Source organism: Podarcis liolepis, assembly GCF_965112155.1.
Source record: "Podarcis liolepis genome assembly, chromosome: 10".
NCBI lineage: Eukaryota > Metazoa > Chordata > Lepidosauria > Squamata > Lacertidae > Podarcis > Podarcis liolepis.
The window spans coordinates 74,548,240-74,563,084 of NC_139562.1; the positions used below are offsets into that span (position 1 = coordinate 74,548,240).

The 14,845-nt window shown below is 49.3% G+C and overlaps 1 protein-coding gene across 7 annotated transcripts in view; it reads right to left on the minus strand.

Annotated features, from left to right (window-relative positions):
* Positions 1-14,845, minus strand: part of ITPR2 (inositol 1,4,5-trisphosphate receptor type 2) — a 330,950-nt gene that overhangs the window by 23,891 nt on the left and 292,214 nt on the right. For all 7 annotated transcript variants that reach the window (XM_083464129.1, XM_083464132.1, XM_083464131.1 and 4 more), the window contains one exon: positions 958-1,127. In XM_083464129.1, coding sequence (XP_083320255.1) covers positions 958-1,127 — 170 coding nt within the window. The remainder of the gene's footprint in view (positions 1-957; positions 1,128-14,845) is intronic.

Sequence of the window (14,845 nt, forward strand, 5' to 3'; positions counted from 1 at the left end):
CTGGATGTTCATTAGTGTTCATGCGGATGATACCCAGCTCTACCTCTCTTTCAAATCATAACCAGTGAAGGCAGTGAAAGTCCTCTGTGAGTGCCTGGAAGCGGTTGGAGGTTGGATGGTGGCTAACAGATTGATGTTGAATCCTGACAAGGCAGAAGTACTGTTTTGGGGGGACAGGAGGCGGGCAGGTGTGGAGGACTCCCTAGTCCTGAATGGGGCAACTGTGCCCCTGAAGGACCAGGTGCACAGCCTGGGAGTCCTTTTGGACTTGCAGCTGTCCATGGAGGCGCAGGTCAATTCTGTGTCCAGAGCAGCTGTTTACCAGCTTCATCTGGTATGCAGACTGAGATCCGATCTGCCTGCAGACTGTCTTGCCAGAGTGGTGCATGCTCTAGTTATCTCCTGCTTGGACTACTACCTTTGAAGGTGACCTGGAAACTTCAATTAATCCAAATGTGGCAGCTAGACTGGTGACTGGGAGCAGCCGCCGAAACTATATAACACCGGTAGTGAAAGACCAACATTGGCTCCTAGTACGTTTCTGAGCAGAATTCAAAGTGTTTGGTGCTGACCTTTAAAGCCCTAAACGGCCTCGGCCCAGTATACCTGAAGGAGCATCTCCACCCCATTGTTTGGCCTGGACACTGAGGTCCAGCACCGAGGGCCTTCTGGTGGTTCCTTCACTGCGAAAAGTGAAGTTACAGAGAACCAGGCAGAGGGCCTTCTCAATAGTGGCACCCGCCCTGTGGAACACCCTCCCATCAGATGTCAAGAAAATAAACAACTATCTGACTTTTAGAAGACATTTGAAGGCAACCCTGTTTAGGGAAGTTTTTAATGTTTGATGCTTTATCATATTTTTAATATTCTGTGGGGAGTTGCCCAGAGTGGCTGGGGAAACCCAGCCAGATGGGCGGGGTGTAAATAATAAATTGTTGTTGTTGTTGAAGTACGTACGTTAGCAGCACCAAGAAGGATCAGTGTAGGCCCAAGGCCAATAGTGTATATGGACCTGAGCATTACAGACACCAGAAATGGACGAATACCAACAGGGAAGAAGAAAAGCAGCAATGTACATATGCCTACTGCTATCCAGAGAAGAACTGAAAATAACGGAGAAAGTGTGCCTAGAAAGAAAAAGAAAGAAAGAAAAAGTCATTATAACTTTATAACGTAAAAACTGTATTACTGATACAATACCAGTGTCCTGTCCAACTCAGTATGTATAGGAAAAATTTTATTTACATATTTATACTTTTTCAGTCATAATGATGTGGAAGATAAAATGAGCAAGATGGCAACAAGGCTGGGAGCCCTTTTCTTGTGCTTTTAGGAGTGCCTTGATCTGCAGACATTTTTTTCCTGCAGTGAAATGATTTCAGCAGATCAAGCTGTGGCAAAAGCACTAAACAGGCTGGGCCATTCCCAACTGCAGGTGGGTACCTATCCTGTAGGTAAGTGAGTGTGGTTGTTTCTGGAACACAGTCAGAATCCAGGAGCTGTTGAGGAAGCAACTAGGCTCTTTACACCAGTGTTTCCCAACCTTTTCCCAACCATGGCTCCCTTCCGACCTAGTTTCCTTGGGCATAGCCAAAGGGGGGTGAGGGCAGCTGTCCCCCCAAATATGTAAAAATCAATACAAATTAATACAAATCTTAGGTCTGCCCCCCCCCCAAAAATTCTGGCTACATCCATGCCTCCCCATCCTACGGGTAGAAAGGTAGCTATTTAAATGTTTTGTTTGTAAATAGAACCTGTTTTATGTATATATATATTAATTTATAAAAATACATTTACATAAAATGATAGGAACATAATGAAGTATTGTTGAAGCAGGAAAACATAGAATCATAGAGCTGGAAGGGACCCCAAGGGTCATCTTTTGAGTGCAAACCCCTCCAGCGTAGGAAACTCAGCTAAAGCATCCCTGACAGATGGCCACCCAACCTCTGCTTAGAAACCTCCAAGGAAGGAGAGTCCAGAACCTCATGAGGGAGATCCATCTTCCATGTATTATAAAAAGTAAATAACACTTCTGTGACCCCAGCTATTTGACACAGAGTGGGAAAGCTACAGATACAGTCCAAAAGGTGCACAGGGAGTTCTCTATATATGGGGAGGGGGGAATTAAAAAGCCAGTGGTCCTCACTGACTTGGTGCAAAAAAGATATTGCTATCTGGAGGAGTCCTGGTTGCCTAGAAAAAATACTATAGCCCCACCCTTAACCTTACTCCCATAAGGCCCACTGAACTCAGTGCGGCTTTCTTCTGAGTAGACACTTCATTATTTGCTACAGTAGATGCAAGCCAGCAGCACCAGACGACCCCCCCTCAGCTAGACTCCAGCCCGCACCTTGAAGAGCTGGGCCGACGCTGCCGATGGGCCCTGCGCTCCTTGGCAACATCCGAAGGCCCTGATCTGCTTGCATGGATTGCACCCCATGCCTTGCAGAGTCAGGCCCAGGCTGCCACCAGGCCTAGCACTGGCGGCAGCAACAAGCAGCTCTGGCTCACCCAGCCCTACCCATTGCCACCCCACCACTGCACTTACCTGACCTGGGGGTTCTGGATTGGAGGCTCTACTGGTCAAAAGGGGAGCCTCAGCAATCACCCTCTCCCACTGGAAAGAAATCAGGATTGATTGGCCAATCAATCAGGATTTTAAAAAAAGAAGAAAAAATTTTCTTCTTCACTTCCCTCTGCGGTCCCCATGCCTCGTGCTGTGGCCATTTATGGAATTTTTACCTGTGGCCCCCCTGGAACATCCTGGGACCCCTGCTCTAGGAAACACTGCTCTACACCGCCATCCCTGATGTGCCTTGTGCTGTGCTGTAATAAATAAACAAAAACTGCAAACTTGGGCTAAGGTCAAGCGAATAGTAGAAGGGGATACAGTATGGACTCATGCATGCTTCGGTTCATAATAAAAGTAGAAGTGGATATGTTTATGTGTTGTCATAGTTTGCAGGAAGAAGGAAGACTCTATCGCCACAAGCTGCAGACTAAAGCTGCTTTTAAACATGCTATGTTAAAACTCTGCTAAAGGTATTGATAAAGGGATATAAACCCTTCTACCTCTCGGTCATGAGTTCATAATGAGTCCAGTTAGTAACATGTGAACCACCATCAGTGGAGTGAATCCGGTTTCAAGGAGAAACACGTGTTCTTCATTAATACTTCCTGCACCACACTTGAAGATTACAAACACTCTTATTGGCAGGCTGGCTCAGCCAAGGATTGAAGTGGAGTGACCTGGAGTCTGACCTATCCTTTAAGCCCATGTGGTGCTGAGCAGGCGATGGCATAGCAACAAGGGATCACAGCTCCTGAACCATCAATGAAGCAGTCAAATGAAGCAGTTTTTGTCCCTTATGGTCTTATCCTCACAAGTATCCCAAACACTTGAAGATGTTGGAGAGAGAGAGAGAGAGAGAGAGAGAGAGAGAGAGAGAGAGAGAGACTGAGCCTAGGGCTTGCCGATCGGAAGGTCGGCAGTTTGAATCCCCGAAACAGGGTGAGCTCCCGTTGCTCAGTCCCAGCTCCTGCCCACCTAGCAGTCAGAAAGCACGTCAAAGTGCAAGTAGATAAATAGGTACCACTCTGGCGGGAAGGTAAATGGCGTTTCTGTGCACTGCTCTGGTTTCGCCAGAAGCGACTTAGTCATGCTGGCCACATGATCCAGAAAAACTGTCTGCAGACAAACGGCAGCTCCCTCGGCCAGTAAAGTGAGATGAGCACCGCAACCCCAGAGTTCTCAGTGACTGGACTTAACTGTCAGGGGTCCTTTACCTTTAAGTAAAATAAATCCCTGCACACAGAAATATAGTACATCAGAGAAAAGGCTACGTGTGTGTGTGTGTGAGAGAGAGAGAGAGACAGAGAGAGAGAGAGATTACGTAGTTATATGCAAAGAGCATTCAAGCAGGCAACCCCCCCCCCCAAAAAAAAATCTTCCAGCTGAAATAGAACTTTCTAGAAAAAAGCATTATTACCACTTTACCACTTGGCATGTATATCTAATCTGGCTCTTACATGAATGTTTTTAAAATTCTTTTTTTGGGAGGGGGCAGGTGAGACCCTCTATTCATGCAGGCATTAACATTCATCTGCATGGTTGTCTGGGTGATCTTAACTCTTAATAAATAAAGCTGCCACTTCAGTGATGATGCAACTCCCTGCTTTGTACTCCATCTAACCTTTCCAGCCCTACTCAGTATAATTAAAAGTATGTGAACAATTGACATGGGTACAGTTAGCAGTGATTAAAACATGAGACATGAGGAGTGTGGTGGAGTCTCCCTCTTTGGAGGTCTTTAAGCAGAGGCTTGACAACCATATGTCAGGAGTGCTCTGATGGTGTTCCCTGCTTGGCAGGGGGTTGGACTCGATGGCCCTTGTGGTCTCTTCCAACTCTATGATTCTATGATTCTATGATTCCCCTCTCCCAAGAAAACTAGTCCTAAACCAGAAGAGGTATTTCCCTTTGCTCCCCGCTGACTCTCAGGACATGCCCACACATTTTAGGTGCTGAGCTTAACCTATTAATTCCAAGACTACTGGAATTAATGTACTTCCAAGAGCACATGATGGGAGTTATTCAGCTGCACTGAGCTGAAGAAGGCAATCAGAACACATGACAGGAGCAAATCATATGCCTCGGGGGATGTGAGCATCTTAATGAGCATGTTGGCGCAGAACTTTCTGAATGACACCCAAACTTCTCACTAAACAATTATTAGCACCCTTGCCATATCTGCTGCCCCAAACATCACAAATTAAGATCTCTCACTTTTAAACACTTGCAGACATTTTTAAAAACATTTTTATTGGTTTTTAAACAAATACAATGACCGTTAAACACTTACCCAGCAGTATAGCTAATCGTGTATGTTATCCATTGTCTCTAGACCTACATTTACACATTCAACATTCAAACATATTACTTCATGTAACATCTCCACTGAGAATATTGAGCAATTGGTACTGCATAAGGAGGTCTTGATTTTGGCCATTAACATAGCTAAAGAAAGGGGTATAACATTTCTCTATACGTTATGCCTTCAATTGCCCTCCTGTGTCTAGTGCAGGCTTCCTCAACCTCGGCACTCCAGATGTTTTGAGACTACAATTCCCATCATCCCTGACCATTGGTCCTGCTAGCTAGGGATCATGGGAGTTGTATGTCAAAAACATCTGGAGGGCCCGAGGAAGCCTGGTTGAGTGAGACTCTCAGACACTGCTGTATCCCAGATATTATTTCCCCCTATGTTCAGGGGTAGTTCAGCCTGGTTCTTCCATTGCTGAGCTATCACTAATTGTGTTGCGGTCAGTAAGAAGCCTACTAGTTCACTGTGGCACAGGGTGGAGCCTAAATCTATTTCCAAAGATAGTAGGGCTAAGGCAGGATTTGGAGAAAGGGGTTGCCCTGTAATTGCAGATATAATGGAATACTCTCTTCCAAAAGTTTTTAACATAAGGGCATTCCCACCAAACATGAATAAATGAACCAAGCTTTCCATAGCCCTTCCAACATAAAGGGGAAGGTGAGGGATTACATTTTGCCTCCCTTGAGGGAGGCCTCTTGTTAGCGAGCGGAGATGGTTTTGAACGGGGAGTGGTCCAGATACCCATTACCTTTCAGTTGGGTGGCCTAAATCTAATTCCTACACAACTGAAGGCTTCTGGCATCCCCACCTGCACTTCCTGATATACAGATTGCTGTATATTTGGGAAGCGGCACCTTTCAGGGCATATGCTGGCCTGCTGCATAAGGATTCAAACAAAGGATGTGTCTGTAGGCCCTCTGCCCTGCACTTCAAACGAAGTGCAAAAGAATGAGTCTGAGCTACCTGAAACCAGGTAGTATGAGTGTCTTTTAATTTGCCTTGCAGTTCCTCTTGGGAAATTGCTTTCCCTCCAGGAAGCAGGTAACGGATTGTGTAAATGCCTATGTCTTCCCAATCCTTGAACAGCTGATATTTATTTGTGTATCTAAAAGCTGGATGATCCAGGAATGGGACCACTGGTGAAGGGCCACTGTTTTGTTCCATGTTCTCCACACCATCAGTACTGATCTAGTAAATGGTTTGCCTATTTTCCTTACTTCCTTCAAGGACAAAGGTAAGAAGGGGCAGCCTCTCATTGAAGGTGTCAAAGGGACATTGTCAAGTTGGACCCAAGGGTCCTGTGTTCTTCTGCTGAGCAATGGGATCAAGGATTTGATTTGAAAAGCAGCACAGTTTAACATTAAGTTAGGCATTCGCATCCCATGTCTGTAAAGAGTTTTGTTTCTTATCCTATATTTTTTGCATCCTGACACATATGCATTGAGTTTGTTTTGCTATCTCTTTAGCTGAAGAAGAGGGATGGGAATAGGCAAAACGTGAAATATATATATAAGAAATGAGGTAACACTGGCTCCAGGTTTATGTTGGGTTTTGAAAATTTAGAAATGAAATTAGAAATACACAATCGCTTTGAAGTCCTCTCCCCTAGCATGGAAGACGAAGAACAGATTCCATCTGAGGATCTCTCCTCATTACAGTCGATCAGGTATATGAAGACGAGCAGCAAAGTCAGTCCTCAGGGAATGTGCAGGCGACCTTGGAACGGACAGCTCACGGAAGAACCCCGACCAAACCTAAGAGGAGGCGTGTAGTGGTGATAGGGGATTCCCTACTGAGGGGAACAGAAGCAGTGATCTGTGGGCCTGACAAGATGTCTCGGGAGGTGTGCTGCCTCCCCCGGGCTAAGATCCAAGATGTAACTGAACGACTGCAAGGAATCATAAAACCCACTGACAAATACCCCTTCCTCTTGGTTCATGTGGGAACCAATGACACTGCAAGCAATAGCCTCCAGAAGATCAAAAGAGACTACGAGGCTCTCGGCAGGAAATTGAAGCAACTAAATGCACAAATTGTCATCTCGTCTGTCCTCCCAGTTGAACGACGTGGCCCAGGGAGAGAGGGGAAAATAGTGGAAGTGAACAGCTGGCTTCGCAAATGGTGTAAACAGGAACGGTTTGGATTCTTAGATCACGGACTGCAGTTTCTTGAAGATGGACTTCTGGCAAGTGATGGGCTGCACCTCACAACGGTTGGGAGAAATGTTTTTGCCAAAAATCTCAGAAACCTCATCAGGAGGGCTTTAAACTGACTAATGTGGGGGAGGGAGACAGTGCTCCTGAAGGTAGGAGTCTATCAATTAATGAAGATGATCATCCAAATGTCATAGACCAAATGGAGCAAACAGCACGCAGACCTAGTGGTGGGAGGAAAAAATCCTTAAATAAGAGACACGGGGGAATGATTAATGGACTTCAATGTCTGTACACTAATGCGCAAAGCATGGTGTCAGGGAACTGACATCGGAGCTAGAAGCGGAGGGAAGGCTCTCAAATGATGCTGGAGAAGGGCCCAGCAGGGAGAGAGGCAGCTCCGCAGATGGGGAAGCAAATCAGCGCAACACCAGGGAGATAGAGGGGCTGATGGGGGAATCGGCGAGAGGGCTCCAGGACTCTTCACCGGACACCAGCGGGGAGAGCACGGGTCCTCCGCTACCCACACCCACCCTGTGCAGAAGACTTACGCACAGAGAGAGTAGGAGGAGACTGGGTGTCAAACAACTTTTATGTTGGAAAAGATTTAAGAAACGCCCACTGACGGATTCTGCTAGCGACTGAGGCAGCCACGAAGTGAAGGGCTGGCCAGACTGAAAGGTTTAGCAAGGCAACAAAGTCTGGAGAAGCGGCAACTTACGCACGTGCAACCCATACACATTACAGCAATCCGTCAGTCCCTGACGTCGCTCGTGCACAGCGACAGACAGGCAACATCATGAGCAAAACCGGAGAAGCTGGCGCCACGGAGGGAGCAGCTGGAGGGCAAAATCTGGTGGAGAGGAACCGAGATTTGGAACAGCATGTGGCTCTTCTGACGGCGCGGCTGGACGAAAGGCGGTCTCAGGATGCTCAGGTCAGACCCACCCCCGTAGCAAGGAAGGTACCGGGACTGGTACACAAGTTTGGAGGGAAACCCCAGGACTACAGTGCGTTCCGAACGGAAATAGAGTACGCTTTGGAACTGCAACAGAATGATTTTGCAGACGATGGGGAGAGGGTTGCCTATATTGTTGGACATCTGCAGGATGGGGCCAGAGATTGGATCAGGCCCCTAATGGCAACGCAGAATGCCGCCTTGAAAGACCTGAGGAAATTCTTCCAGGCGATGGATGCGATGTAATCCAGTGATGTACAGCAAAGTGTGACTCGGCGGGAACTGATGGGTTGTAAACAGGGGCACCAGTCAGTTAGAGACTACTGGTCACGCTTTGCCATGTGAGTCCACCGCCTCGGGTGGGATTTGGACTCGGAACCTATCCAAATGCTGTTCGAGGAGGGGTTGTCCCCAACGGTGAAGGATGAGCTTTCCCGCGTACCCCGCCCGCAGTCAATGGATCAGGTGACCAAGGCTGTGCTTGCGATTGGTGTAAGGCAGGAAGCGCGGGCCCAGGAGAAGCGGGAAGGGAGAGAGCAACATTACCATGACTACCGCATTCCTGAAATACCAAGGCAGCCTTCCCCACCGGCGGAGCCCATGGAAATAGATGGGGTGCGGGTGCAGATTTCAAACTCCAGTGAAGGTCGCAAGAGAGAGGGAAAGGATGGGGAAACCACCAAGAAGTGTTTTCTCTGCCAGCGGCCAGGACATTTTGCCAGGGTCTGCCCGCAAAGAAAGGCCTGGCAAGGGATGGTGGGAGCTGCAGGGGGTGAGGAGGAAATGGTAAAGAAGCAGGGAAATGCCAAAGCTTGGCTGCCACTCAGTGGGCACAGCAGCCAGGCAAGCAACCAATAGGAGTGCCCAAACCAGACCCCCCAGGGCGGCTATAGCCATAGAAGTGGTGCTAGAACTCCCAAATGGGCACCCAGTCAAGGTGAAAGGGCTGTTGGATTCAGGCAGTTCCTGCAATTTCTTCAGCAAGGACTTTGCACTAGAGCACCAGCTCCACCTGCTGCCCCTGGATTTCCCCTTGCAAGTAACCACCATTGATGGCAGGGAACTTCTGGAAGTGGAAATGACGCACCAGACCCCACCAATGAGAATGAGGGTTTCCAGGCACACGGAAACTATCACCTTTCACGTAGCCTCACTGGCAGGGCCCCCAATAATATTAGGGATGAGCTGGCTAGCACAACATGATCCAGTGGTGGCATGGCATCAGAGAATGGTCACCTTTGGGTCCGCTTACTGCTTGGAACACTGTCTAGGGGGAGAAACCCCAAGGATGACCGTGGCCAGGGTGGCTGGGATAGCTGTGGAGCCGAAAGGGGAGGTGCCACCACAATATGCTGACCTGCAGGAGGTCTTCAGCGAGAAGGAGGCAGATAGACTACCCCCACATAGGCCCTTTGACCGCCAAATCAACTTGCTCCCTGGGGCGCAGCTGCCGGTGGGTAAACTGAGGAGATTTCACCCCTCCCATACCCAAGAATCTCCTGATGATCTCCTGATGGTCTCTGCTGACTCTCCAGAGAGGAGGAGGCGTGTCCTGCCTATCTACTTATTCTGCCCAGCAACATATCATTGTGTGTGTGAGAGTGAGAGACAGTCAGTCAGTGTATCGGAGAAAGTGAGAGTGTTAGAGATTCTAGAGATAAGATTGCTGCTAAGTGCAGCTGCAGACTCTCAGTGTAGCATTGATTTATGCTTAGAATATTCAGCTCTGTATATAGTTTTGTATCATAGTTGTAGTTACAGAATAAAAGGAAGATATTCTACAGAGCTGCTCTCTGAGTGGTTTATACTCTGCAAGACTCTGCAAAACTCTGCTGTGCAACGACTGTATTATTGAGACAGTGAATCCGGTGCTCTCAGCTCTGAGCTGTGAGTCCACAGCACTGTGACCTGTTCCAGTGAGAAGGAGGTCTCTGGCGGTGCTTCCCAGCTCGCCTAGCCCAGTCGGGGTTGAGGTGCATGAGTCCAGTTGGTACACTGGCTCTAGGGCGATGCTGACATAAACTGTATGCCATGTCGGACAGGGAGATGAAGGAGCTGCGGGAGTTTATTGACAAGAACCTGAAGAGGGGGTTCATAAGGGAATCAAAGGCGGTGGGGGGCAGTCCGGTGTTCTTTGTGGACAAAAAAGGGACTAACCAGCCCAGATTGGTCGTAGATTTTAGGGCGTTAAATTTGGTATCAGAACCCGTGACCTTCCCAATGCCGAGGATTGATGACATTTTAACACGGGTGAGGCAGGGGAAGATTTTTACCAAGCTGGACCTCAGGGGAGCCTACAATTTGATTAGGATGAGGGAGGGGGACGAATGGAAGACCACAATGTTCACCCCCCTGGGGGCCTTTGCGTACTTAGTTATGCCATTTGGATTACAGTCAGGCTCCGCCTGTTTTCAAGCTTTCATGCACCACGTGTTGGGGTCCCTGCTGTACAAGAACTGCATAGCCTTCTTGGACGACGTCTTAATCTATTCGGACAATGAGAAGCAACATGTCAAAGACGTCAGGGAAGTGCTGAAGAGACTGCAGAAGCAGCAGTTGTGGGTCAAGCTGGAGAAATGTCAGTTTCACGCCAGAGAAGTCGAGTTTTTGGGGTACAAGTTGTCAGACAAAGGCTTAGCGATGGACCCAAGCAAGGTGCAGGCAGTGCTGGAGTGGAAGGCTCCCCAAACCCGGAAGGACGTGCAGAGGTTCCTAGGGTTCAGCAACTTCTACAGGAAGTTCATCAAGAACTTCGCCCACTTGACAGCACCCATCACAGACTGTCTCAGTAGCAAAAGGAAGTTCGCCTGGACAGAGGAGGCCCAACAATCCTTTGAAAAACTGAAGAAGGCGTTTGCATCGGAAGAGCAGCTCCTGCACGTGGATCTGGAGAAACCAATGAGGCTAGAGACCGACGCATCCGGCAGAGCCATTTGGGCGGTTCTTTTGCAGCCAGGGAGAAGCAAGCAGGAATCGAGACTGTTTGCCTTCTTCTCAAGAAAGCTGAACAAGTCAGAGCAAAACTATACGGTGTATGACCGCGAACTGCCTGCGATCTATGCGGCGTTTCGGCGATGACGACATCTACTAATAGTGGCGCAGCACAAGATCCAGGTTTGTACAGATCACAAGAACTTGGAATACTGGAGGACTGCACGAGTGCTCAACCAGAGACAGATTTGATGGGCACAGGAGTTCTCCAAGTTTTCCTTCGAAATCCGATACGTGCCAGGAGAGGAAAACGTGAGAGCAGATGCTCTCTCCCGGAAACCGGAGTATTTGGAAGGAGAGGGGCCACCGGAGATACAACACGTGATCCCCGAGGACCGATGGGTGTCTGTGGGAACCTTGGTGGGGCAACGAGAACTGGCTGGACTTACGAGAAACGACGTGTTCACACAAACTAAAATCCGGGAACTCCGAGACGGAAGAGAAACCCAAGGAGGGTTTGAGGAGAAGGAAGGGGTGCTGTACTATAAGGGGGCGCTGTATGTGCTGGGGTAGACCCTACGGGGGAAGGTACTCAAACAACTCCACGATAACCCCACAGCGGGGCACTTTGGACAGCACAAAACCATGATGCTCGTCACCAGGCAGTTCTGGTGGCCCAGGGTGAGGGAGGATGTACGGGAATATGTATGGGGTTGCGACCGCTGCCAAAGGGCAAAGGGGGAGTGGACCGCCCCAGCAGGATTACTGGAACCCTTACCCACGCCGGGGAAACCTTGGGAGGTGGTATCCATTGATTTTATGACCGATTTGCCCAAGTCCCGGGGGAAGATAGCGGTCATGGTAGTGGTCGATCTACTAACAAAAACGTGCCATTTTATAGCTTGCTCACATGTGGTTACGGCAGAGGAAACAGCCAGGTTGTTTGTAGATCACATCTTCCGGTTGCATGGGGCTCCTTCGAGGGTCATCTCCGACCGCGGGAAACAATTTACTTCCCGTTTCTGGAGGAAGCTCATGAGCTTGCTGCAGGTCGAAGTGGGCTTCTCAATGGCGAGACACCCGGAAACCAATGGGCAAGCAGAAAGAGCAAACAGTATTCTCCAGCAATAGCTACGCTGCTACGTCAGCGAGAGGCAGAACGATTGGGTAGAAAAACTAGCGCTGGTTGAATTTGCGTACAATAACGCTGAACATGTGTCAACGGGAATGAGCCCGTTCATGGCCAATTATGGGTGTCACCCCAGGGCCTTCCCGGGGAGTGGGGAGGAAGGTTGGAGTGTACCGGCAGCAGAGCAGTTTGTGGAAGAAATGGAAGCCCTGCACCAGCAACTTAAGATGAACTTGGAGCGGGCTAAGGAAATTTACAAGAGGCAGGCAGACAAGCGCCGTAGGGAAGGGGAGACCATACGGGTGGGAGATTGGGTGTGGTTGTCAACCCAAGGGTTACCTTTTAAGGGGGGTGCAAGAAGTTGCAACCCAGGCGGCTGGGACCGTTTGAAGTAACACAGCAGGTGAACCCCGTGGCATTCAAGCTCAAATTGCCAGACAGCATGAAGATACACCCGGTGTTCCATAGGTCCCTACTCTCGCCATACAGGGAAGGAAGGGGATTCCCGGGGCGAGAGGGAGAAGTCACCACACACCCGCAGGTAGAAGAGAGGGAGCACCACAACTTGGCCACGGAAATACTTGATTCAAGGTGGCGAGGGCGCCAGGTGAAGTACTTGGTGGCTTGGGAGGGAGAACCCGGGTCGGAAAACACGTGGGTTCCCACGGAGGCAATCACTGACGGGTATCTGGTGGAGGAATTCCACCGCCTGTTCCCGGACAAACCCAAACCACTAGCAAGATTCTGGGAGGAGCAATTTGGAACCACAGACGATGAAGAGGATTTTGTGGGGTTTTCTGTCTCCGAAGAGGAGGGAGAAGAGGCTTCGGAGGAAGAAGAATCAGACTGGGAGCCCACCCCGCGGGAAGGGATCAGAGCGGGTGGGAAGCGGGTTTTGAATCCTCAGAGGATGGCGATAGCTCCTTCCGGGGGTTCCCCACATCGTTGGCCGAAGAAAGGGACGAAGTTGGGTCAACAGGTTGGGCCGGGGGTGGAGGGGGTCCTGGGGGGGAGGTGGATGTCAGGGAACTGACATCAGAGCTAGAGGCGGAGGGAAGGCTCTCAAATGATGCTGGAGAAGGGCCCAACAGGGAGAGAGGCAGCTCCGCAGATGGGGAAGCAAATCAGCGCAACACCAGGGATATAGAGGGGCTGATGGGGGAATCGGCGAGAGGGCTCCAGGACTCTTCACCGGACACCAGCGGGGAGAGCACGGGTCCTCCGCTACCCACGCCCACCCTGCGCAGAAGACTTCCGCGCAGAGAGAGTAGGAGGAGACTGGGTGTCAAACAACTTTTATGTTGGAAAAGATTTAAGAAACGCCCACTGACGGATTCTGCTAGTGACTGAGGCAGCCACGAAGTGAAGGGCTGCCCAGACTGAAAGGTTTAGCAAGGCAACAAAGCCTGGAGAGGCGGCAACTTATGCACGAGCAACCCATACACATTACACATGGGAAATAAACAAGATGAGCTTGAGCTCTTGGTAGCAAACTAAATATGACATAATAGGCATCACTGAAACCTGGTGGGATAAGTCCCACGATTGGAATGTAATAATGGAGGGATACAGTCTATTTCAGAGAAACAGACCAGACAAGAAAGGAGGAGTGGCGTTATATGGCGGCTGACAGATTGAGGTTGAATCCTGACAAGACAGAAATACTGTTTTTGGGGGACAGGGAGCGGGTTGGTGTGGGGGATCCCCTGGTCTTGAATGGGGTAACTGTGCCCCTGAAGGACCAGGTGCGCAGCCTGAGAGTCATTTTGGACTCACAGCTGTCCATGGAGGCGCAGGTTAACTCTGTGTCCAGGGCAGCTGTCTACCAGCTCCACCTGGTACGCAGGCTAAGACCCTACCTGCCCGCGAACTGTCTCGCCAGAGGGGTGCATGCTCTAGTTATCTCACGCTTGGACTACTGCAATGCGCTCTACGTGGGGCTACCTTTGAAGGTGACCCAGAAAATGCAATTAATCCAGAATGCGGCAGCTAGACTGGTGACTGGGAGTGGCCGCCGGGACCACATAACACCGGTTCTGAGAGATCTGCATTGGCTCCCAGTACGTTTCCGAGCACGATTCAAAGTGTTGGTGCTGACCTTTAAAGCCCTAAACGGCCTCGGTCCTGTATACCTGAAGGAGCGTCTCCACCCCCATCGTTCAGCCAGGACAGCTGAGATCCAGCGCCGAGGGCCTTCTGGCGGTTCCCTCATTGCGAGAAGTGAGGCTACAGGGAACCAGACAGAGGGCCTTCTCGGTAGTAGCGACCGCCCTGTGGAACGCCCTCCCATCAGATGTCAAAGAGATAAATAATTACCTGACATTCAGAAGACATCTTAAGGCAGCCCTGTTCAGGGAAGTTTTTAATATGTAATGCTGTACTGTTTTTAACATTGATTGGGAGCCGCCCAGAGTGGCTGGGGAAACTCAGCCAGATGGGCGGGGTATAAATAATAAATTATTATTATATTATTATTATATGTCAGGGATGTGTATACCTGCGAAGAGATCCAAGATTTAGAATCTCAAAGCCAAAGTGAGAGCATTTGGGTCAAAATTAAGGGAGAGAAGAATAACAGAGACCTCATTGTGGGAGTTTACTATAGATCCCCAAGCCAAACGGAGGACATAGATGATGCCTTCCTGGAACAAATGGCCAAGCATGCAAAAGGAAGGGAGATAGTAGTAATGGGGGACTTCAATTATTTGTTGGATGTTTGTTGGATGTCAAACTCAGCCAAGAGCATAAGGTCAAACAGATTCCTCACTGGCCTTGCAGACAACTTCAT